The sequence below is a fragment of the Corvus moneduloides genome, chromosome 3 (assembly GCF_009650955.1).
Source record: "Corvus moneduloides isolate bCorMon1 chromosome 3, bCorMon1.pri, whole genome shotgun sequence".
Classification (NCBI taxonomy): domain Eukaryota; kingdom Metazoa; phylum Chordata; class Aves; order Passeriformes; family Corvidae; genus Corvus; species Corvus moneduloides.
In genome coordinates, this window is record NC_045478.1 from 82115069 (window position 1) to 82139043 (window position 23975).

The 23975-nt window shown below is 35.6% G+C and overlaps 1 protein-coding gene across 4 annotated transcripts in view; it reads left to right on the forward strand.

The window, feature by feature from the left end:
• The window catches only part of PDE10A (phosphodiesterase 10A), a 347928-nt gene that overhangs the window by 269650 nt on the left and 54303 nt on the right, over window positions 1–23975 (forward strand). For all 4 annotated transcript variants that reach the window (XM_032102458.1, XM_032102456.1, XM_032102457.1 and 1 more), the window contains exons 3-5: window positions 6970–6998; window positions 17916–18036; window positions 19949–19998. In XM_032102458.1, the coding sequence (XP_031958349.1) occupies window positions 6970–6998; window positions 17916–18036; window positions 19949–19998 (200 nt within the window). The remainder of the gene's footprint in view (window positions 1–6969; window positions 6999–17915; window positions 18037–19948; window positions 19999–23975) is intronic.

Sequence of the window (23975 nt, forward strand, 5' to 3'; positions counted from 1 at the left end):
CATAAGGTGCTGTCATTATCGTTCATGGAGAACTGTCTATAATTTTGTAGTTACATATTCTGTTCCTTTCCACTCCCTGAAGTTTTTTTTTTTTTTTTTTTTTTTTTTTTTTTTTTTTTTTTTTTTTTTTTTTTTTTTTTTTTTTTTTTGACGGTCTTCTCATTGCAAGCAAAATGTTTTACTCACAGTGGTGGTACTGATAAGTAGTAAATAGTTCAATCTTCTCTTGGTTTCAATCTGTTCATCATGTTAGTATAACATGTCATTTTTCAAAGACTCCAAAGTCATGAATTATCTGCACATCATTATTCTGTAATATTCAACTCAGTCACTGAGAGCTTGATTATGATTACTAACAAATCAGCTGAAATATCCTAAAAGCAAAAAGGCTTAATTTGTAAATTTTAGTCCCTCTTTTTCTTCTTCAGGTTTTTTTCCTGATTAATTTAAACATTTTTTTCAGTTTCTTGGTTTTCAATCTACAGAGTAAAGTAAATAAAATACATCTCTAATACAAATGCACCTATGTTGTAGTTACAGTATGGTTTCTTCAGAGGGATTGAGATGATTCCCCTGACATAAATATGTTTCACACTGGATCACTGCACCCTCCCATGTGGTAACCCATCATCTCAAGCTCTAATGATCCCTTACCCTTGTTGACGTTAGCAAACTTTTCCTCTGGGGTGTTTTCTTGTGTTTCTTTTGTCAGCTGTTCTAAAGAGAAGAAAACTGCTCTGTCTTGATTTTTGTGCAAATTCTGAGGATTTTGCTGCAAAGTTCAGTAACATGACTGAACTGTCATTTGTTTTCAATGTAGTCAGAGGTGCAGATAGTAGAAAATCAGGCAGGCTGCAAAGCTTCTTGTTCCAATTTTGATTCTCTATAGCGATAAACACTGGAATCTGAAAATTTTGAACAACTTCTTAAGAGTCCAGTAAGTTACAATTTTATTACGTGGACATGTTTTTCCCTAAAAAAAAATCTTTAATGTTTCTAAACAGAAGGAGGTGAGAATAAAGTGATCAAAAAGGCAGGGATGAGAACGAAATAGAAATAATTAAAAGCAAAAAGTTTACTGAAAATGTTGGTATCTGATGCCCTGTTTCCCCAGGGTAAGTGAAAGATTACATTCTTCCTAACATGTATAACATTATTATGTTCTCTTGCTGTCACTGAGCCATATGCAGTATTTCCTGCTCCAGAAGCTGACAACCTGCTGAAATTTCTTGGTTTGTTTGGGCCAACAAGCCTTGGAAGCCTTGCTCCATGCCAGGGATGGGAACATCATGGCACTGAGCTGTGTGATGCCATCGCTTGCCTCATTAGGCTCAGAGTGGAGTGTGGGCTGTATATAGGTGTTGAGAAAGCAGGAAGTGTCTTTCCTTAAAGTTCTCCAGGCATCTTCTCAGTTGAGAAGAGGTATTCATGGTCTAGGAATAAACAAGCCAAACTCAAGAGGCCCAGCAGGGTCCAAAAGGTATGCATGTTTTTAAAATATCAAAATGTCTCGCAATGGACAAGATCCAGTGGGGCTTACTCAGGTTGTTAGAGCTTTGTAGGACCTGCTTCCAGCAGTGTTCTCTTTTAATCATCTCCTTCAGCCCTGAATCACTATACATAACAGAAATGCCATGATATTTAATACATAAAAGCATTTCTGATTTCCAATGTATGCTGTAGCAGTTCTATTGATTTTAACGGAATTGCTTAAGGTATATATCTAAGTAGTATTTGAGCCAACGGCAATGTCATTTTTTTCTTCTCTTTGTAAACACCTGCTGAACACAATAAGACTTCAGTTTTGAAGTTTGAATTTGGTATTTGAAAAATATTCAAAAGTAAAGGAACAGCTCTATTCAAAAGTGAGAGGACAGATTATTAGTGATAATGCTCTTTCTTAGATGCATTGATTGCAGTAAACTCTTAGGATACCTTATGCTTGGCAGCCAGGACTTCTGGGGAAAAAAAAAAAATGGGAAAAAATCAAGTGAAAACCCGGTAGAATTTTGTGTCAGATGAGAAAAGCGGTAGATGTAGGCAAAAAGGTGCAACTGTAAACTGGTGTGAAAAAATGATAAATTGTTTTACACACTCTTCAGCCCATTGTTTTGTGACTGCATTCTGGTAATAAACAATAGTGATTGCACCTTGTTGACTGATAAGGTGGATGAGCTAACCAGTTTAACACTCTTGTCATTCAACAGCCATGTTGAATAGGATATGAAGTCATCAGCTAATTACCATTAAACACAATCATAGACTTTCTTGATAAAGCATATTTACTGCTGGAAACTATTAAGTTTCTTCCTGATGGTCAGAGCCCAGGTTCCAACATGGTTTTTGCTGAGGTGTATTAAACTTGAGAGACTTCTACAGAATGTTATGAAACCTTTAGAAGATGTGGGGTAGATATTCCAGAAGTTTGGGAGTACACCCATCTTCCTGCTATGTAAATAGAAGTTAGAAAGTATGTCTATGTTAATTATAAGCCAATTTTTTTTAATCGTAATTTTGTGGAAATGCTCTGCTTAGATTAGTCTAAGTTGCCACATGCATTGTATAATGGAGGATTTTTATGATCATGGATGTATACCTGTGGAGCTACTGTCAGTATGTTTTATACAACTAAGCAGTTTTGGAAACTGAAGCAAAACCTGGATCTTCCTCATGCCTTTCTGTTCTCACAAGGACTGGTGATAGTTTCAGAAGATGCCTTTTGGAAGCTTTCTGGCCAGGATAAGCCATCCTGCAAAATTGCTCTGTTTCTTTCATCAGTTTAGTGCGGGCTAAGACCATAGAAAATAATAAGGTTCCAAATTTACCAGATTTAGGTATGTCTAATGAAGTCAAATGCATAGTCTCCTGAATCCTATTGTGTGTAGTGCCCTGTTTGCTTATATGCAAAGGAGTGAATTAAAATTTTCGGACACCCGGGAGACAATATGTTTCTCTGCTTACCATCTGCAGTGAAGTCTTGGTTTGGGCCTTATTTATTGTCTGATGTATGTTACTTAAGAAGAGGAAGAACTGAGCATCCTTTTTCAAGAACTTAAAAATGTAGATCTTATTGTTCATGTAAAATAGCTAGAATTCATATTTTGTCCTGCTTCAGGGAAGGAAACACAATGTGCCACCAGTGATCAATCTAATGAATATCCCCTTTCAATGTCTATGTCTACGTTTAAACTAACTGTCTAAGTTAGTTTTCTGTGAAGTAACACTATGAGTGCTCCTGAACTGTGAAATAAATCCAGGCAGCTGAAAATCAGGAGAGCTGTTCAGGTGCTCTTAATGAGATTGTGCATTAAGAAGCAAGAACATTTTTGAGTGATGGCTTGAAATTTCTGTTGCATATGTGTGATAGTTACTGCTTTAGGAAACTCACCCTCAGCTGAGGTGTCTTTGAAAGATCTTACAAATGCAGTGGACACATGAGCTGCCGGATTCAAGAAGTCTAAAACAAGAATGCAAATTGCAATTAAAATAGACTGACCAATTTCATCTGACCAATGCCATTCTACCACAGAGATAAATTAAACCTGGTAAACTTTATTTCAGGGTGGTGAGATCAGTCTACACAAACTTATGTGGAATTTGTATTGATCTATAGGTGTATGACACTTTTTAAGGGAAAAAAAGGCAACAAATACATCTATGCTGGTCTAATAACATTACAAACAACTTGTGTCTTATTATCTGAAGCCTAAAGCAAATTTTCAAAAGAAAAATTATTAGGTCAATCTGATATCTGCTGTGTGGGAAAACACTCCTTAGGAAACTGTGACTGTAGAGCTATCTGGGATTTCATAAACAGAATTAATCCTGAGCATTTGTTTGCTGTCATCAACAACAATAGTGTACCAGCAGTAATATTTAACTACACAGAAAAAAGAACAGCATGAGACCAGGGAGAAAGTCAATGCTGTTTTTCCAGAAGAGTTCCTATGATAAAACTAACTGGGCATTAGAATCATTGCTTTCATGGTAAATGCCTCAAAATTTCATGTCTGAGATGTTGAAAACTTGCTTTGTATTAAAGTTTTCTTCGTGACTACTCCGGTTTAGCATCTTGCAATTGTCAAAAGCGTATTGGCCTTTGTTTTGTTTTGTTCTTTTTAAATGCATGCATAAAACTCCAAGTAAGAAATGGGATTTTTTTTTTTAATGTGCAGAATGAAATGCAATTTTTTCCCATTAAATGAACAGTTGCACAATTTAACACCTCTTCACACACACCCCAACAAAAAGAACCCCAAGCCAAATAAACCTAGCCTCATTTATACTGTGCTGAACAACAAACTTCTGTGGATTTTTTTTCTGTCTGTTCCTTTTCTTTCTTTCTGCTTCTTCCTATCTTATTTGACTGGGTTTAGTATGGAAGCTTTCCCAGATGGATGCTGTCTTTAATTACTATAATGATTATTACGCATATCTGTAGTGTACTGTGCAGTTTTTAATTAGAATTGTATAGGTAGTTAAGCTGAAATTGCAGTGGCAGTTATGTCTTACAATGGTGTGATGGGATAGAATTGTGATGGTAGTTATTTATGTTCAATATATGTCATAGGTTAGCATTCTGCCTGGTTACAAACCCAACCTGCGACAAAATGTTACAATACATTGATTTTGTTCCAGTAGAGGGAGATTGCTAGTATGATTTACCCATGTTTTTCAATATATACATCACTTGGGTAAGAGGATGCAGGGTTGAAGTTAATTTGGAAGATAAGAAGATAAGATTGTAATTTTTTTTTTTGGGTAGAGTTATCCAGGATACTAAAGGTACTGAGTGAGAGACAAAACAGGTGGCAAAGTTAATTCTGATAAATGCTGACTACTTTATATGGGGAAAGTAATTTTACACATACAGTAGAGGGGTCTTAGTTATAAATTTGAGTGAGTGATATCAGTATTACAGAATATAAATGTTTGAAAATGTTAGCCCAGTGTTTAGTAACTATCAAGAAACAAGTAAAATGTTAGGTATTATTCCTTTCAAATAGAGAGAAACTCCCTAAATTATCCCTGTGTCATTCTGTAAGTCCTAGTTGTGTTCTCCTGAGCTGCAGAATTGCCTGTAATTCTGGACTTCCCATTCCAGCAAGATGCAGTGGGACAGAGGAAGTAGAAGTGGTGAGAGTTGCCTGCAGCAAACCAGACCAGTCTTCTCAAACCAGGAGAGGTTTAGATGGGGTATGAAGCAGAGAAGGACTTGCTTGAGAGATCTGTAGCATCACAGGCTCCATAAATAAGGTGAATAGAGGGCATCAGATGAAATACATAGTGCACAGATTCAAAATAAAATAGTTTTTCTCGTATTATGTGTTTGAACTGTGGAGCTCATAGAATTTTGAGAATGCTGAAGACTGGTGACTCAGGTTTAATAACCAGCCAAACAAAATCTAACACCCCTCCTACCCCACAAAAGTGTGAGGAAGAAAACCCCATCCTTTAAACAGAAAAGTATCAACACTGATTCAAGAAATGTTTAATCCATTGGTTGCTGAACACTGAGATTTTACTCCAAGGAAATTGTCATGTCATCACTCTGTTTTCTGCTGTTCACATTTCCTGTTGCTCAATGTCAGAAATCAGGTAGTAGGGGAGATGGATTTTGAGCATAGCTCTGGCTGTTCTTGTAACTGCTATGTAGATTTGTCTGGTTCAGGAAGATAACATCACTGAATGTGGCAGAGCATGTGTTACACATTGCATTGCAAGCAACAGAACTGCCTTAAAGAGCTGAGTTAAGTTTATGTCTGTGTTCTGCATGTGTAAAATAGCTGCATATCATTTGTCTGGGGTTAAGAGGAGACTAATACTTACTCATTGTTGTGATATATATTGTTTTCCTTGGCATCACTCCATTTTGAGGGGAAATCTGTATTGCTATAGAGAATTCTTTCACCAGAAATTGTGTATTAAATATGTTTTCTAGAAAATGTGGGGTTTTTTCTGCCTTTATTGTTTAAAAGTTCATGTTAAATGTCAATATATGAAGAGCCTTTGGCAAACATAAACATATGGTATTTTCTGTGAGATTAAATCTATTTCCTGACTTAATTTTAATTTCTGAAGTATAGTAATTTGATCCCTAAGAGCAAATAAAAGGTTACAAATAGTTCTCTTCATGTTTTCAGAAACAACTAACCAACTGGAGGTTTGTAAATGTGTGCTTAAGCTACTTTCGGTGTGGTTAAACTGAAAGTTGGAAACTTCTCCTGTGGCAGTTGTGTTCTTGCTGTATAGCTGTTTTCCCATCATTTTCAGAAATACTAAGTATTTTAGCTGGTGCTCTGATATTGTACCTGTGTTTATTTATATGTATTAAATTTACCAAAAATCCATGAAAGTCTGTTTGCATTTGAAAGGACAAAACATTATATTTTGTGTATATATAAAATAAAATCTCGTAATCTATTTTAACATGTTATGCCAGATCACATCAGTGATATTCTTCTTTTCTTATGGCTACAGGACATTTTTTTCACATCCAAAGAAGTCGACAGGACTAGCATCTTTGATATTCAGAACAGGAGGTTCTGAATAAGGCTGCTCACTAGCTTCCCTGTAGGATATTGGTGGCATATATTTGGTAGCAAAGGTGTTTAATTCTCAGACTATGCAGTACTATCAAGAGCCTTACTGAACTGGAATATAAGTGTAGTGTTTTGCTGGCCTGTGCCAGCTTCCCTCTGAATTCTGATATGTATGAAATTTTGTATTCTTATTAAGTCAGGATAGAATTCCTAAATACATCGTCCTAATTTCAATTGATTGTTAGCTTTAGAAGTTTTTAAAAGATTGTAAATGCAAGCCAGTCTCAGGATATTTCAATCGCTTTATGGAACCATGTTAGAAAAGTTTTGTACATATGTGAAAAATTGTTTGAAGTTTGTTATCTTGTTCTTCATTCAGCCTAGAAACTTCCTAGTGTGCCTAATTTTTTGGTTTGTTTCTTTTTAGATGAAATGGCTCCTAAAGAAGTCAGCAGGGTAAGTGCTGCTCTCTATCCCCTCTAAAAAAGAAGTGTCCCACTGCTCATTTAAAATGATTTTTTCCACAGACTCTGATCAAGATTTAACTCTATTCCCTGGTTATAGTGGATCTCCAGAGAAAAATTGCTGTACAGGCTGTCTAGAGAAGAGTTAATAAGGAAAATAAGTATTCGGAACACTTGATTATCTGTAAATAAATTGAAGGGTATTTTGCATTTAGAGTTATCCCAGTGCTATTTTCATGATCCAGTTTTAAAAAGGTACTTCATGGAAACCAGGAAATTCATGGGACTTTGAACATAACATCAGACTATTTAATCAGTGCAACTGCCTCAATAGATGGCAAGCATAAAAAGGGAAGAAAAATGCCCTATTTAATAACTCCCTTTTGAGATGTGCTATGGTACGATGAGTTCAATTCTCTAATTTAAAATATTTTGCAGTGAAATGTAATGTAAAATCCTAAAAAAACATATTCAGTAACAGATAACCAGCCCTAGCCTTACATCTTATTGACACTGTGTCCTACAGAATATTGTTCCATGATTGAGGACTAATTACAGGGATCTGTTAGGAATGAGTGTCTTTTCTGTGAGTAAGAAAAGATCAGTACAGGACAATCTGTTGCCCCCAGATGGGTCCAGTCATCCTGAGGGACCCCATAAGAAGGGGGCACCCTTACTGCTTTCTGAGGTGGAATCATTCTGTTTTCTAAACTTCTTGAATATCTTGCATAAACTATTTCATGTTTTCAGGAGAAGCACAGTAGTGTCAGACACATATTAAAAACAGGGCAGGTTGAAAGACTGCAAAAACTGTCTGGGTGGTCTTTCTCTCAGTAGAAGTCCTTTGGAAAATGCTAGAGTGTGGAAGGAGTGGAGAACTAAGGCTAGTAGTGGAAACCTCAGTTTTGTAACTCTGAGCAGAGGGCTGGGATAAGGGGGAACTGAATTTCACCTCATACATACAAAAAAGAAATTAAATATTGTCTAAAATGAGTTTACTCAAGCAGATGTTTTCCATATACATGATGTACCATGGATTTGTAAGGGTGTTGAGAATTTTGTTGAAAATTAGTGTGTTTTAGTAATTCATTAATTTTCAACATTGTTTTTGTTCATCCCTTAATATGCTACTGTTACGACAGTGAATACATTTTGGTGTAACCTAGAATTATTGTTCGTAGAATATCTTTATATATTGTTTTGATTTCAAAATAACTGATGATCTGCCAAAAAATCTCAGAAGCTCTAATTATGCATGCGGGAAAGTTTCTTTTAATTGTCATTAATTTAGTAGATTAACATTTACCTAAAACTCTGTAAAACGGATTTGCAGAATATATCTTGATTACCTCATCTGAGCTACTTAGGGCAAAGAAAGCAAGTTCTGAAACCCTGAACTCCCCAAGTCTGCCTTGCCAGTCACACCCTGTGTCTCTCAGACTGGTTGCAGCCATCTCAGCCCCTCAAAGTCATATCTAGTGGCTTAGAGTTTCCTAAAGATGGATGGGCTGTCACTTGAAGCCCTGGAATCAGTAGGGTGCAGATGATACTTCAGATGTTCTTTAGTAAACATTTTCTCCCTTGTTTTTTTTAGCCATCAATCATTGTGCACTTGGTATGTATACTGTGTTGCACTGCTATTTGGTTTGGCTTTTTTTAAAGTAAAGTACTTGAAGGTACTCAGTAATGCACCATGCTACAAATCAACAGGTTTGTTTGTTATATTTTTGAATAATGCCATACATAATAATGTAGACCATTGTAACACATCCTCTTTCTTCAGCAGCAGCTAAAACAGATACCAGTTTAATTAAAATATGAACATAAATTATAATTTAAATTAGGAAAGTTCTGTACATGAGTAATGCTTTTCAGACAAAAAGACATGTTCATGATGACTAAAAAATTATGATTTTTGAAGTCATTAAGTGTTACATTTTTAATTCCTGAAAACATCTGCAAGAAGCAGCTTGTATCATAGGGAAGGAAAAATTAAGGTTAGTGAAAGGAAATTTATTGCAGAATTAAATCACTGATTGCTTAAAAATACCATGTTAACTAGAAAACAGGATAGGAATATACTGAAAAAAATCTTTAATTGTTGGAAGGAAATTTCAGTATTTTCAAGGGTTTTCTGTTGCAATTTCACAGTGAAAATTTAAGAAATTTCGAAATAGAAGTTCTGAATTCCTGTTGTATAGAAACTGCATTTTGAATATATTATCATTTTGAGCTTTTTAGTAGAAAATTGAAATAAAGCAAAAAACTTGGCTGTTGGCCCTTCATTTCAAGTTTTGAAAGAAGGAAGAGGAGAAAGGAGGAGAAGACAGGAGAAAACTTCCACATACTTTAAATTTTGAGAATTGTAGAATAGAAAAGAAACTTTTAAAATTTTATTATTTTTAATTCTGGTCTCCTAAAGGCAATTTTGTCCATATTTTGGTGTTCAGAAATTATATGTAAAGATTTCCTTATTTGGCCTGACCTAACATCTGATGGGAGATGGAGGGGAAAGATTTTCTGATTCCTGTAGACTGCTTTTGGCATAAGAACAGCTCTGGTTACAAAATACCTCATGATCATCTGTGACCAGTGAACCTGTGAACTTTTTTCTGAGTACTAGTTTCCAGTGTTTATGAAATATATGTAACTGGGGACAGAATCTCCTTTTCACATGATGTAGCATTGGGAAAATCCTTGGAAATGCTGAGTTTCTTCTGCTGACTTATTGTGCAGATGTGTGTTGGCTGATCCCATCCATCCTAGCTACATAAGTGGTTTTCTGGGCAGAGGGATTTCAGAAAGAAAACCAACTATTGAACTACTTGGATGAACAAAACTTAAGCTGAGTACTTTATTCTTTTGCTGTTTCATCTGCAAAAGAAACGAAAATAGGGGAGTGTGAGTTCAAGCACTAAGTGCATATGTATTCACGTACATGTAGACTAAAGATGTAGTTCTTTTACAGCATCAGTGAAAACAGTGTGCTTTGGAGACATGTTATTCTTTTCAGTTGGCAAAAATAACCCCATTCCTTCATGAACTATAGCCAGGATTCTGTTCTACGTGCTGCTAAGTTTCCCGTGATCACTGTGTGCTCTTTTGTACCTCAGATTCTGAAGTTTAAATGAAAATACTCAATGTTCCTGATATGATCATGGCAAAATTAGCTGTTCATTTTGCTTAATAACTTTCCATTCCATGTTTACTTGAACAATACTTCCAGTGAGGCTGCCTTTTGGCAAGTACCTTTGCTTTGTAAACTCTGGCAATGCCAACAGCAATTCACTTTGCAGAAGTTTACCATATAAACACCAGAAAATAATTACCTAGCAAGTGACTTGCTCATTTACAGTACTTTATTCTTGGAAACAGGACTGATACTTTAATCCTCTCCTTTCCCCTTTTTGGACTTGCAGCCTTTTGGCAGCTGCCTTGGCACCAGCCAGCACCCAGCACAGTATGTCACTGCCAGTCACAGAATTAGAAAGTGTGTTTTCAGTAAATAGTTGCAGTAATTGCGCGCATCTTCACTGTGCAACTGATAGTAAAGGTTTGGGCTCTTTATGACACATTGGCAAAGCAAACTCATTCCTTGTATTATCTCCTTATTAAAGATGGATTTAAATGTTTTCATGCTGTCCCAGGAAATGAGAGCAAATTAATCCAAAAGTTGAGGGAACTAGAACAAATATAAATATATATATAAATATATATTTAGCCTTTAGAAGTGTTGCAAATGACATTGCACCTATTGTCACGAGAAGATGCTTGTATAAGCTGACTTCTTTAAAAAGAAAACCTTGTGAATCCTGTGGTAGTGATAAGCAACAGTGGTAGGAAAATGAAGAAGTTTATTTTTAATTTTGTACATGGTGTTTTAGAGTGCTTGCAAGTCAAGTATTAGGAGGGAATGTCATTTTATAAAAAGCTTTTTAAAAAGAGGAGCAGTATTCAGCCCTGTCAAGTTAAACTGAAGCTCATTATGCTGTTTTATTATATAATCTTGTGAGGTGATATAATTGAGATATTCATGAAATTTTATGAGCCTTAGAGTTAATAACAGATTATATGGTTGCTTCTATGTAATCATAACGTTCTTTTCTCATAAGTGAAGCCTTTGCTCTTTATGATGTATTTTTCCTATTGTGAAGCAATTTACTTCAGTGTTACTATTTGGTAACAGGGAAGGAGCTGATGGGAAGGTTAGAATGGATGTCAATGAGTGGGTGTTATGGGGCAAGAAACTTCTTCTAGGAAAGGTGCTCACCATCTCTCTGAGGCTTGGAAATCAGCTACATAAAAAGGCTGGAAAATGTGTGCCTTCAAAACTAGTGAGTCCTTTCTGTGCAGAGTAAGAGAGCTGGTTTTCATCATAATAGGGCCTGTGCTGCCAAACACCATCTCGTATTTTCCCTTCTTTCCTTTTGTTGTGAAGGTGTTTGATGGGTGAAGAAAAAATTCATAAATACCTGTGTATGGTGCTGCAGTGTTAAACTTTATTTACCATGCAAGTTCTAACCCATGTCCTCTTCAGTCAAAACAAGAACATACGTCAGACAAATGCGTGTAGGAGCAGTTTTCTCTGAGGCTATGTACAAGCATTAAAATTAATCACCTCAGCTAAGACTGCTCTTTAGAGTTGCTTGCTTTCCAGTGTCCAAGTTTAATGAAAACTGGTTACTCCAGCCAAGCCCAGCTACCTCTTCTCATTTTTTTTTGAGTTTCCTCTCCAAGTTCATTGCTCCTCTGAAAGCCATCTCTGCACTGTAAGATTGCTTACCACTTTCTCCAGTCCAAGGATTTCACATCCTTTGGCTCAGCATTTCCACCGTGAAACAAGCAGTTTGATTACCCTTTTGTAGGGTTTGGGGTTTTGTGGTTTTTAATGATTTTTTTAAATGAAGTCAAGATCCATATTTTTGTTTCTTCAAATGTGCAGTTTACATGTGTTTTTACTTTTATTAGAGTGTAGTTATCTCGTGCTTATCTGTGCCCCAAAATAACAAACACCAGTTTCCATGCAAGATGGGAACTAGTAATGTTCCAGATAAACATCAGTGCAGATAAACAATGCAAAATATTGCAGCCAGTGAAAGTACCAGGCCTAGAAAAGGTAGCAGTACACATAAACATACATGGCAAACACGTGCACAACCTACCTCACTACACATAAAAATGACCTGAATAAATTTTAGCATCAATTTAATTAAATAGGTTGGATTTTTTTTTCTTCCCCCTGCAGCTATTTCTTTCTTTATACCCACTGGCCATCAGAAGGGCAATAACACTACTATAACTAAAATAAAATAATTTCTTGCATTTAAAGAAGTAGGTGACTATTGTGGTACTTACAAGTCTGGCCTTCTTTTTTTCTACACTAGATGTCTGAATACTCATTGTGGTAAAGTGTAGTGACACATGGAATGAAGATTTTAGGTACTTTTAAAATAAATGTCTCTTACAAGGCTGCCTTTCCCTTTAAGGGGCTGAATCTAGCCACCAATATGTTCCTTTCTAGTTATGCATTCTTTTGTGAGGAAGAAAAAAAACCAGAAACACAAAAGAATATTCTTCAGTTTAAAAAGCTACTTATTGTGTGGGCAAATAAAGTAATAGTGCCAAAATTCTTAAAGGACATATAGTATTTCTTTAGAAAAGATATAAGTAATTGAGTATTGATTATCTTTCCAGAAGATAATTTATGGATGCAGCTGGAAAATTATATAGAGCAAATCTCTTAAATCAGGATAGTAACTGTGCATATGGGATTTTTCATAATGTTACCTGAGAGAAGGGAAAGCTGATCTATTTCAGCAAAAGGCATCAAATATTTTAGTTTATTTACTTCTTTTTGGGGCAACAGTTCTTTTTTTTTAAGAAGTACAGAAGTGTTGCTGTTGGAAAATCATTTTTATAATGCAAGCATCAATGGCATTGAGAACTTAGGTATGTAAGACCTGTCTTTTTATACTTCTGGTCAAGTATGAAAATATCTAGCATGAAATATTTTAGACTGACATCTCAATCAAATGTTAATTCAGACATTAAGACTTCAAACAAATGTTCTTTTTCTGTTTGGAAGGTTTTCTTAGTTTTTTCTTTAAATTCTTTCCCTGATTACTCTTGTTGCCAAGACTATAGTTTTATAGGAAAGAAAACTTGTGTTGGCTGGAAGTTTATGAGGAAATTTTGGTCATTTTCGGTTCAGCAGCTGCCTATGTTCTGTAGTGTGCTAATAGAGAAGAGAGGAGCTGTCAGTTTTAAAAAGATGACTGAAGAACCTTGGGTGAAATCCAGTCCCTGCCTAAGGACATTCTTTTGTGTAAAATGTTGCACAGAATTACTTGAATTTATTATCTGCAAGTTTTGATGCTGCCATTGACAGTTTAATTTACGTGGTTTGAAGAAGTTGGTTATCTAAAATACTAAGTGGTGTAACCAGATAGAGAGTAGGTGTTTTAAACTCCTGTGTCTATGTACAATGTCCTTGGCCTACGTAAATCCTTTAGTCTTAGTGATTTCACACTGTTCAAGAACTGAGGTTCCTTATAAGAACCTCTATTTGCCCCAACAGATCCTAATCCTGGTCCAGGAATTCCTTCTTACCTGGACAGCTGAGTTCATTTTTTCTTTCCTAAGAATGTAATTTTGATCTCACAAAGTGTTTTTTGTTGTTAGTTTTTTGAAGCTGTTTTAGTTCTTTTGTAGTTGGTTGGTTTGTTTGTGTTTTTGTGCTTTTGGTGGGCTTTTTTTGTTTGTTTCAGGTGTTTCTGTTTGTTTGTTTGGGTTCTTTTTTTGTTTTTTCTTTTCTTTTTGTCCTGCTTACATGTCTTGGATTAAATACATGTCCTCAGTTTCAAGTGCGCCTCCATCTGTCCGTGGTATGGCCCCCTGTGACACTCCTAGAGTGCCTTGAAGTTGGATACAATTGGTGGCACTGGATACAACATGTAGCATCGGGCCACCCAGCCCTGCTGAGGCTCTTACTGTTCACTCCGTCCAGGCAGCCTGCACAGTGCTGAGAGTCAGGCATTGCCCCTCACCTCCTGGCTCCTGTGGCATAGCAAATGAAATAAGGGAAGCCTGGGATGGCACAGTTTTACAAGGACATTTGAGTTTGGTTGGTTTGGGTTTTTTCCTTCTCCTCATCTGTTGAATTTCTGCACCCCCAAAGTACATTTGGCTATGCCTCTCCACATTAAATGGAATTTGGGCTACTTGTTTATTCTAACTCTAGTCTGTGATAGGGTCATACACTTTGAGACCTACAAAAGGACCAGGTTCTGTTGCAGAACCAGGCATTTGTTGCTCTGGAAAAAGAGCTCTGTAGTAGGGAGTAAGTGTTACATAGAAACTTACTCTTCTTGTGGCTATTCATAAGATGTTTTAAGGAGTTACAGAGAAAACATATCAACCTCTGGATTATGTTGTCACTTGTTGACCCTCTGCTGTATTAATGAAGGCTTTTTGTTGCAGCAGAAGGGCTTTTTCTTTCCTGCAAAAGCATAAAATGCCTGTAGCACAGCTGCGCTATGAGCATCAAAGCACGGAAATTAATCTTCATTTCAGGTTTTTTTTACTTTAGATATTTAATTGTGTACTTGAATATTGGTTTCTCTGTGAACGAATACTTAAAATTCATCTCACTCTACAGCATTTCAGTATCTCCTTTAAAGTTTATGTTCTTAGCCTGCTTGTTTAGCTCTAAGTCACAAAACTATTCTTCAATCACCTGTCATGGGTTGTTGTCTTCTATTGCACTGCAATATTCTAAAGACTAAGAGCCGTATAAATATTTTTACATAAATCCTGAAAAAACAATCTTATTTCATATTTATTGATTTAAATATAAATATTTATAACATGATTTCCCTTTTTAATTGTTAGTCCATTTTCATAGCTTTAAAACATACACAGCTACTAGAAATATGATGCTGGTGTGGTAGTGCTAAACTAGTTTTTAGTCCAGTTGAATTATTTTACATAATGTCACTGAAATTCAGAATTTTACAGTAAGTGTACTAAAATACTTGTAGACACCCAATCTTAAATAGAAGGGAATCAGCAATGGGAAGAATGAATTAAGGAAAAGTTGATGAGTATTAATAATGTTTAAATTGCAAATTAAGAAATTGTACTTACTCCATATAATGGTGTATATATATAATAAAACTCCTTTTCCACCAAGTGTGTTGAATTTTTTTGAGGAGCTGCTTTCCCAAAGTAACTTTTACACCAAATATGCACAAGTCTGTGTTAGCAACCACATTGGGTAGTGCTTGTACCAGAGTTTGCTGATGACTTATTCAGTGTTTAAATACGTGGTTTCATAAAGACTATTGTGGTTTTTCGACCAAACATACTTGTGGTTATCCAATCTAAAATGCCTAGAACCTAAAAAAAAACTCTTTCACTCTATCGTAATAAAAGGAAAAACATTGCACTGCATGACGGAGTAATTCTTTGTTGATGATTGATCTAAGTGGTAGAACTACTTAATTGTGAATCTGGACAAGTTGTATTCATCTGGCCAGTTGTGGGTCCACAGATGGTCAGTACCAGAAGTGTGCCACATAACAACACCCTGCATTACACAGCTGCCATCTTTTCAGTGATGGCTGCGTGCAGTGGTTTGCCCTGCTTATAAAACATTTGCAAGCATCTGTCGCAGAGGTGAGGACAAAGGGCATATAGCTATTATAGAGTTACTGTGCATGTGGAACTGCTGCTTGATTAGAGGGAAAGTAGTTATTCTGTCAGGGCTGTTATGCCAGTGGGCTCATTTTGATGATGCGTTCTCTTAACGTATTCGCTTTAACCTTTGAAGATTTGATTTAAATCCTGACTGTGAGTCGCAGGCAAAGATATGTATTCATTTCCAAGTTCTGAGAAGGCATTTTTCCACGTGATAAAGGCTTTGTGCATGTGTGCTTGATTAGCTGTTGTTACTTTAGGGTATGTGGCTACACATACTTTTGCAGACTGGGGTTAGCACGTCTGAATAGTGTAGACTCTTGTTCACCATTTTCCTGCTTTATGGCTACTTATGGCTACATATTGTAAATATAAAAGCTCCACTTGCATGGATCTATGCTATTGTTTTCTCCCTGTGAATAATAATCATACAGGAGTAAATGTGGGACACAGCAGAGGGCAGGCAGTGGAAGCTTGCCAGCTGCCATATGGTGCTAATAGTGGTGGTGGCATGCTGTATTGTAAACTCAAGACTTGCAGCAGTTTATGCATTTATGCAGTGTGACCTTACATTGCTGTCAAAATGTATAATCATCACATCATTTTACAGAAAGAATTATGAAGTGTCAGGTTTGTTATACATTGAGAATATTTGGACAGCCTAGGAGTCCAATGTTCTAGTATGTCCATGTGGAGCAACAGATTAATAGATTAAGAAGAGGTCATGGCAAAGATTATATATTCTCAGGAGCAATTTTAAAGTCAACATTAAGATCTGCTTAATTTAAAGAAACTGGGGATTGATATTATCCAGCAAGCACTTTTGATTTTTTGTTTGTGGAGCTTTTTGGGTTTTTTTGAGATGAAGCAGCAAAATATACCCTGAATATATATATGTTTATATGCTCTGAGTTCATGACATAATGTGGTGTATGCATGAAAATAATAGTGGAAATAAAAGTTATATCATGAAATATATTGTGTAAGTTTTGTGCCTAATCCGTCAGTAAGTGCCATATGTAGATGTTTACCCACATTTACAGACAGAGAAGATCTAGAAAGCTATGGAGCAGAGTTACCTATACGCACATAAACATGGGAGTGGTAGTGGGGTAGGCTGCAGTACTCTGAACATTTATAGCATTTTTCCATAGTAGTTTATATTAGTCTGATCTATATTAAATTTGGCTCTGAAGTATGAATGAGCAAGAGAATAAGCCTTAGTCTTTCAAGCAACATTAATTTGTCTAAATATCACCAGCTTAATTTTTAGTTTAAGCAATGTAATTTACTGCATCATGGAGTTCAGTAAGTAATTGACCATATTACTTTCTTCAGTTACCACATTACCAGTTTTGGGCAGGGTAATGAATCTTTACTTAGTGCCAAGTATTTCTTTCTGTGAAATTATTGTTCGTGACGCTGTCATGCTACACATACGCATTTAGTGCTGTTTTTATCAGCCCCTCAGAACTCGGGAAATGGATAAACAAATGCAGCTGAGCCCCTGAAGGGAGGCTGCATCTCCTTTCCTGTGAGATTTTAACCATGTCATGCTGTTCCATCATACCAGCAATCAGCACCCCATGGCTCCCATCTAAATATCCTAACTGATTTGTAATCTGCCAACAGATTTGATTTGTGTCTGCCATCATCAGTTGAAACAAATGCCTATGAAGCCACAGTGGCTGGTGTGGTTTTGACTTGTGATTTTTGTCCTTCACTTGGTTGATGCTAATTGTTTCTGTATTTGAAAGGCTGAGCTTCCTGAGCTACCACCACCTGAAAGCCCTGGTGCTTGGCACAGTTCTGTCATTTGGCACATGAATCTGAGGTGGAAGATGGTAGCTAAGGCAGTTGCTTTCTTCCTTTCGTGGTGGACTAGGAGCAAAAAAGGAAGGAGTTGAAGTCTACTTACTTTATAATTGTCATCTCTCTCATTTTCTTTAGACAATTTCCATGACCCTGGCCCAGTTTAGGTGATAATTAATTGCTCAGTGATGTTCTCAATGTGCTTTGAACAAATGTCTAATGGAACAGAGAGTGGAGTGCTGCGCCTCTTGCTTAGGAGTGACCTTGTTCTTCAGGCAGCTGGATTAGGACAGCTCTGCTTGAAATCTTAACATATTGTTTTTAATGAATTTGTATGTTTAAAACTTGCAAAATACATCTGAGTTATTCCAAAATGTTCTTCTCATCTTTGCTTCCATAGTACCAGGATACAAATATGCAAGGTGTAGTGTACGAATTAAACAGCTACATAGAGCAGCGCCTGGATACAGGAGGAGATAACCAACTGCTTCTGTATGAACTGAGCAGCATCATTAAAATAGGTAAGAAAGAGAATCAGATGTCTCCAAGCTGTTACTCAGCATCAGTGCACAGCACATTTCTTACGTGGTTTAATTAATAAAGACAGGTATTGAGGGATAACAATGTTCTCATTGGATGTTCTCTCGGTGTGAACTTACTTCACCTTCTGTCCCTCAGTGAATCCCTGGCTGCACTTAAGTGAATTTCGTCTTTGGAGAGAGTTGCATATCCAATTGCGAAATTATTGTCTCATGTTAAATGAACCAAACAATAGAATATTCTGGTTATGATGGTGTTTCACTTTCAATATTGAAAGTAAAAAAAAAAAAAAACAACAACAAACTATTGGTAATACCACTGCATACTTAAACTCCTTTTGAAACAAAACTGAAATGTCACTGGAAGAAGGCATATCCTCAGTGTGATCTCAGATTAAACTCAGTTGTTTAACTATTTTTTTTTATTATGTAAGTATCTTTTGTGGTAACAAAATACTGCACATGATCAAAATTAAAAATTAAAAACAAACGAAAAACTCTCAATAACAAAATTAGTGTAATTTGGCTTCTGTTTAGCCAGAGTGGATGGACTCAGACTTCAATAGGATGTGTCACAGTAAATTTCAGTCAGCTCTTTAGAAAGGTTTTACCATGCCAGCTACTTCATCATTTTGTAATGATGAGTAATAGTTCTGGTTTATGTATATGATGCTTTAAAAGGACCTTTTCTCTACTGATTTTGCTTAAGCTGTTATTTGGATATTGATGTCCAACTTACAGCAAATCAAATTTGTTAATACACAGCAAGTGAGAATTGACAAGACAGAGTGCTCATGTTTTACAATTTTCTTTTTTTTTTTTCCTTTTGTAAAGCAGGTGGGAGGGTGTTTTGTATGGTACTTCCTTTGCAGTACTCATTTGCCTTGTAGCTCAATATACTTAGGTCCTACAGATGAAGGATTTAAAATCCGAATGCAAAGTACTGTGCCCTCAACTCTTACCAGTGTTGTAGAGTTGACAATGAGCAAGTAACTACACAGTGGAACTTTTTTCCTTTTGTCAAAGAAATTAAGAAAGCTGTTTGATTTGCTTGCACACAAGTGTAATTTTCCCCCTGAAATCTACTAAAACTACTCCTGAGTTCATTCATAAGACAATATGTACCAGATATGTCTTTTTACTGGCTAGAATATTTATTAACTTTTGGGAAGACAGATGCACGATCCAAAAATGTCTGTTGTGTAAAGCATGGTGAAAAACATTGTCTGCTATACACTGTTCTGATTTTGAGAGTAAGTTGTGATGGTTGGTTGACTCTAAACTTTTGAGAGTTTAAGGAACTTGACTTTACCCTGTTTCATACCACAATCTGAATCTGGTAGAAATCTAAAATTACAAACTTTCTAGTGCGTGTCGGTATTTTTAAGATGGAGTAGGTGCAGAAAATAGAAACAGTTTGTTTGGAATCACATTTTTATAGCAGTATTTGTAACTCCTCATTTTCCCATGATTTTCTCTCTTAAGGCAAGGACAAATATAGCTTAACATTTACAAATGGCATTTATTTTACTCATAGAAATTATAATGGTATTTGACGGATTATATTGTAAATACACTTTTTAATGTTACTTCTATTGCATAAATTAATTTGCATTTACCAACATTAGGCTTTGGAGTATAGATGTAGAAAGAAGTTGTTTCTAATTATCTTTTAGAATGCAGTAGATGTCAATGGAGAAAGCAAGAACTCTGTAGTACCTCCAGCTTTGTAGACTCTTGGAAGTTTTAGGGGACACAGCAAAAGACCTTAACTTTTATAATGGTAGATATTTGTCCTAAGTAGAATTGAATCTGTGGTTTCACCTCAAAGATGTTGTATAAGTTTGATTTATCCCTGGGAGTACAATTATTTCTTTTGTTATTGCTTTGGCAGCTACAAAAGCTGATGGATTTGCACTGTATTTCCTGGGAGAATGCAATAATGTAAGTATACTGGATTAAAATGCCGCTTTTCTGTACATTCACAAGTATGTTTTCTAATTTAATAATAGTGGTAATGAAAAAAATATTCACTGCATTTAGATCCTTGGCCTTTTTGGTTTTTTTAAGCTTTGGCTTTTTATTGTCTGTCTGACTCTGGAAGCTTAACTTATGATTTAGCCCCATTATTAATTCTCTTTAAGAAGCAGAAAACTTAACTTGGATTTACTATCTGCATAGCCTATTCTTTGCATCTAGTTATCTCCCTTTTTTTTTTTTTAATGTTAATTGTCAGCTGCAACTTGATAGTGAGATAATGTAAATTTCATATGTAGATTCTGGTTGGCATAAAATAAATGGTACATTTAAAATTTATGAATTCAATTAGTATCTGATGTAATAATTCAAATAACAGTGAGTCCAATATTTGTTCTTTTGTTATTTGAATGTTAGAATACATTACATCTTTTTCTATCCAGTTTAATTTATACAGCTACCATGATACAAGTCTTTGTAGTTATTTCAAATGGCTATCAAGAAGGAAATGCAGTTTAGTTCTTCAGTCAGTTCCATCAAATTAAAAATCACAATTTGTCAGAAATTTTATGTCTTTCATTGGTTCAAGAAACAAGCAGTGACTAGAGAGGAAAATATTTTTTCTCATTGTTTTTGTTTCCTTGCATTACACAGCCAGTTTTAATAGTTTATTCTTGTATAGTCCATTAGCCAATTCCCTTTGCTCTTTGTGAAATAATTGAATTCAGAAAAGGGTAAAAATTACATTTTTGAAATAGTGGAAACAGGATTGAAGATTTACAAACCTGCAAGTTACTTGATGTGGAAGAAGGCCCATATAGAAATTTCCTACAGTAAATGGAAATGAGGTTTTGCATTTTTTGTGATATAATGATTATTTCATATAATAAAGATAACCCACCTTATTATTCAAAAATTGTGTTTTCTTTGAATGACTTCTGTTAAGCATATAAACAGCACATTTTTTAAAATAACTCTTTCACTGAGAGGTATAATTTAAGAAACATGTTGTTCATCCTTTATGAATGCAATCTTTGGTTCTCATTAGTAGGTGACAGCATCCATTGTCATGGGTAGGGGGTGATGCAAACAGTCACTGAAAAGCTTCCTCCTGCTGCCAGAGGCAGGAACCCGCAGGAAGTTCAGCCTCCGTTCCAAATGTGCAGTGCTGGCCATCTTTGGTGGCAGTGACTGCCTGCCAGCTGAGCATGCTCATCTCTAAATGCTTTGTAAAAGATTACAGTAAAATTTACTTTACAGCTTGAGACAAAGAGAATTCTTACTGTGGTGAGGTTTTTCCTATTAGATTAGTGTGGCATAATATGGGATTACTCACAGCCTTCTGATACCCTGAGGGCCTGGGTACTATATGGCCTTCTGCTTGTTTTCTTTTTTTTTTTTTTTTTTAATAGCATATTAGGCAGATGAATCTATTAGCTTCCCAGTATTCCAGTTTAACTCTTTCCTGAAAAAAGCTCCAACTACTGAAGACGCACATTGACTTTATTAACCACTGCTATGTAGCTGCATCATCCAAAATGGAATGTTCTTCATGCAGTTATTATAGGGACTGATCCCAAGTCCTTTGAAGTTAGTGTGAGATTTTCCATTCACTGTAGTGGGCTTTGGGCCAAACTCATGTTTGTAGTCTTGTAACTAAATGGTAATGCATTAGCTTACTTCTTATAAGAAATTGCCATTGGAAATTAATTTGGGTAGCTCTTGTCTCTTGAATATTTAATTTAAAGAGTGTATCCAAGTGAGATTAGCTATTGCCCAGCAAATACTGGCAATGTGGTTTTATTTATTTTTATTAAATGTCTTTTTAAAATGGGAACAAAAACATTCTACATAGAAAAAGCAGGAATGAACTAATTCTTTAAGCTGAAATTAAAAAAAAAATTAAAACCTTTCGATTAGCTTGGACAAAGTATTTGCTGAACATCTATGGTCATGTGTTGAAGAGTAGTATCTGCTTTTTGGTGGCTTAATCTTTCGATGCTAGGTTTGTGATTTGAATTTTTCAAACTTGGCAAAATCCTTCCCCTCCCCCCAAATTTCGCATTGGGCTTTTTGTTCGGTATCTTGGAAAATTTACATAAATCTGATTGTTATCCAGCTACGAGTGTGTGTGTGTGTACATCTGTTTGAGAATTACGTTTTGGGAGGGCAGTGTGTAAGAATGGAGGAATCCTATTAAAAAGTAGATAACTACTCTCTCAAATGGTTTTCTAATATTTAGTGATGTGTGTTCTGACTATATTCTGTTAAGGAACTTATGATAAAACCTGAAGCACAAGCACTAACTCCACTTCAGCTTCTGCTTTAAACGTGTATACTTTTGCTTGTTTAAATTAATTCAGATTTGAGAATTTTGACTTGTGTTAATCTCATCAAAGGAACATTTTTGAAATATTAGATATCCTTAACTGCCTTTAGCCTGGATTAAATAATGAGTTTCTAATTAGGATATAAGATAATTTCCTTTTACAAAAATGCTTAATTTTTGCAAAACGAAAACCAGTAAGTGATTACTATGTACTGTGTGCTATTATTTCTTAGTATTGAGAAAATTGTCATATCATTGCAAAGTGCTTTTTGCATGGATTACTAAGACTGCATAGTAAATCATTCTTTGGTGCAATATTTAGTATAGGCAGAATTTTCTTTACATGAAAATTATATTAGAACTGAAAGAAAATTAATCTAATTTGAAGAAAAGCTCCAGATTAGCCAGTCCCTTTCTTTTTAAAAAACATAGATGATACACTGGCCTTTAAAGGAGGACATTGCTTTAGAAAAAATTCCTTTATAATTTAACGGCACAAAAGTAAGTTTGTAAAAATATCTGTCCATATAAAAAGTTTCTTTATGGCCTTATTTTCTTTCTCTCTATTGAAGTTTATATACTATATTTTGATCTGTATTAGAGTTGGAAAACAGCGTAAGGACTAGGTAACTTCTGGCTGACAGTTCTGGTCGAATGCCTTCAGGATCTTTACCTGAGTGAATTTGCTTTAATGGAAGATGACACATCAATTGCAGATTCCAGTGCATTTCTTTATGCAAGTATTACTCAGAATTGGTGCCAGAATGAGCGTGGCCAGTTCAGTTTTTTTAGCATCCTTCTGGTTGTTCAAATTGCTTGGAAGCACTACAACTCGGTGCACTCCTTACTAAGAGTGTTCTGATGGTGATTCTGCTTTTCAAATGATTGCCCTCTAGCAGGTAAGCACCCCGTGCATGCCCAACTCCTTCCTTCCCTGTGAAGTTCCCGTGTATATCAGAATCCGGTTCTGCCTGTGCTATATATATGGTAGAATGCATTGCAAAGTACTCAGGTGGTAAAATCAGTAAAGCTTCCTTGTCAGGGTCGTTTTCTGAGCAGACCTGTGCCCATATGTCCTCTGGTTTTTGAACATTCTCCATATCTAAGGACTTATCTTTGTCCATGGGTTAGCGTAGTTATGCAAATAAAATTATTTTTTTCTTAAGGTACGTAGCAGCCATTTTACAAATACTATATACCAGAGAGCAGAAACACTTCCACATCAAACAGGAAGTTTCACAACTCTTCAGCAAAGGACTTGACTTGTTTTCAATTTTCTGTATTATTTCTTATGGGGATGAATATACAGTTCATAATTCTCCTGTTATGACCTTAATTAAGTATCATCTTCAAACATGACTTAAAGGATTTTCTGAAATCCTCATATTGGATACTGTATATGTGTAAATCAATTGCCTAAGTATCATGCTAGCTGGGCATGGATTTAAGCCCATAAGCTGACATCTTTATAAGGCAATATTTCTAAAATACTTATCAAAGTTACAGAGTTCCTAATGTACTACTGCATTAAACAATTCTTCAGATATTTCTTGTTTATATTTTCTACTTCTGTAATTTGCCTCGTGATTACACTGTGATTCCTACGTAAAGACAT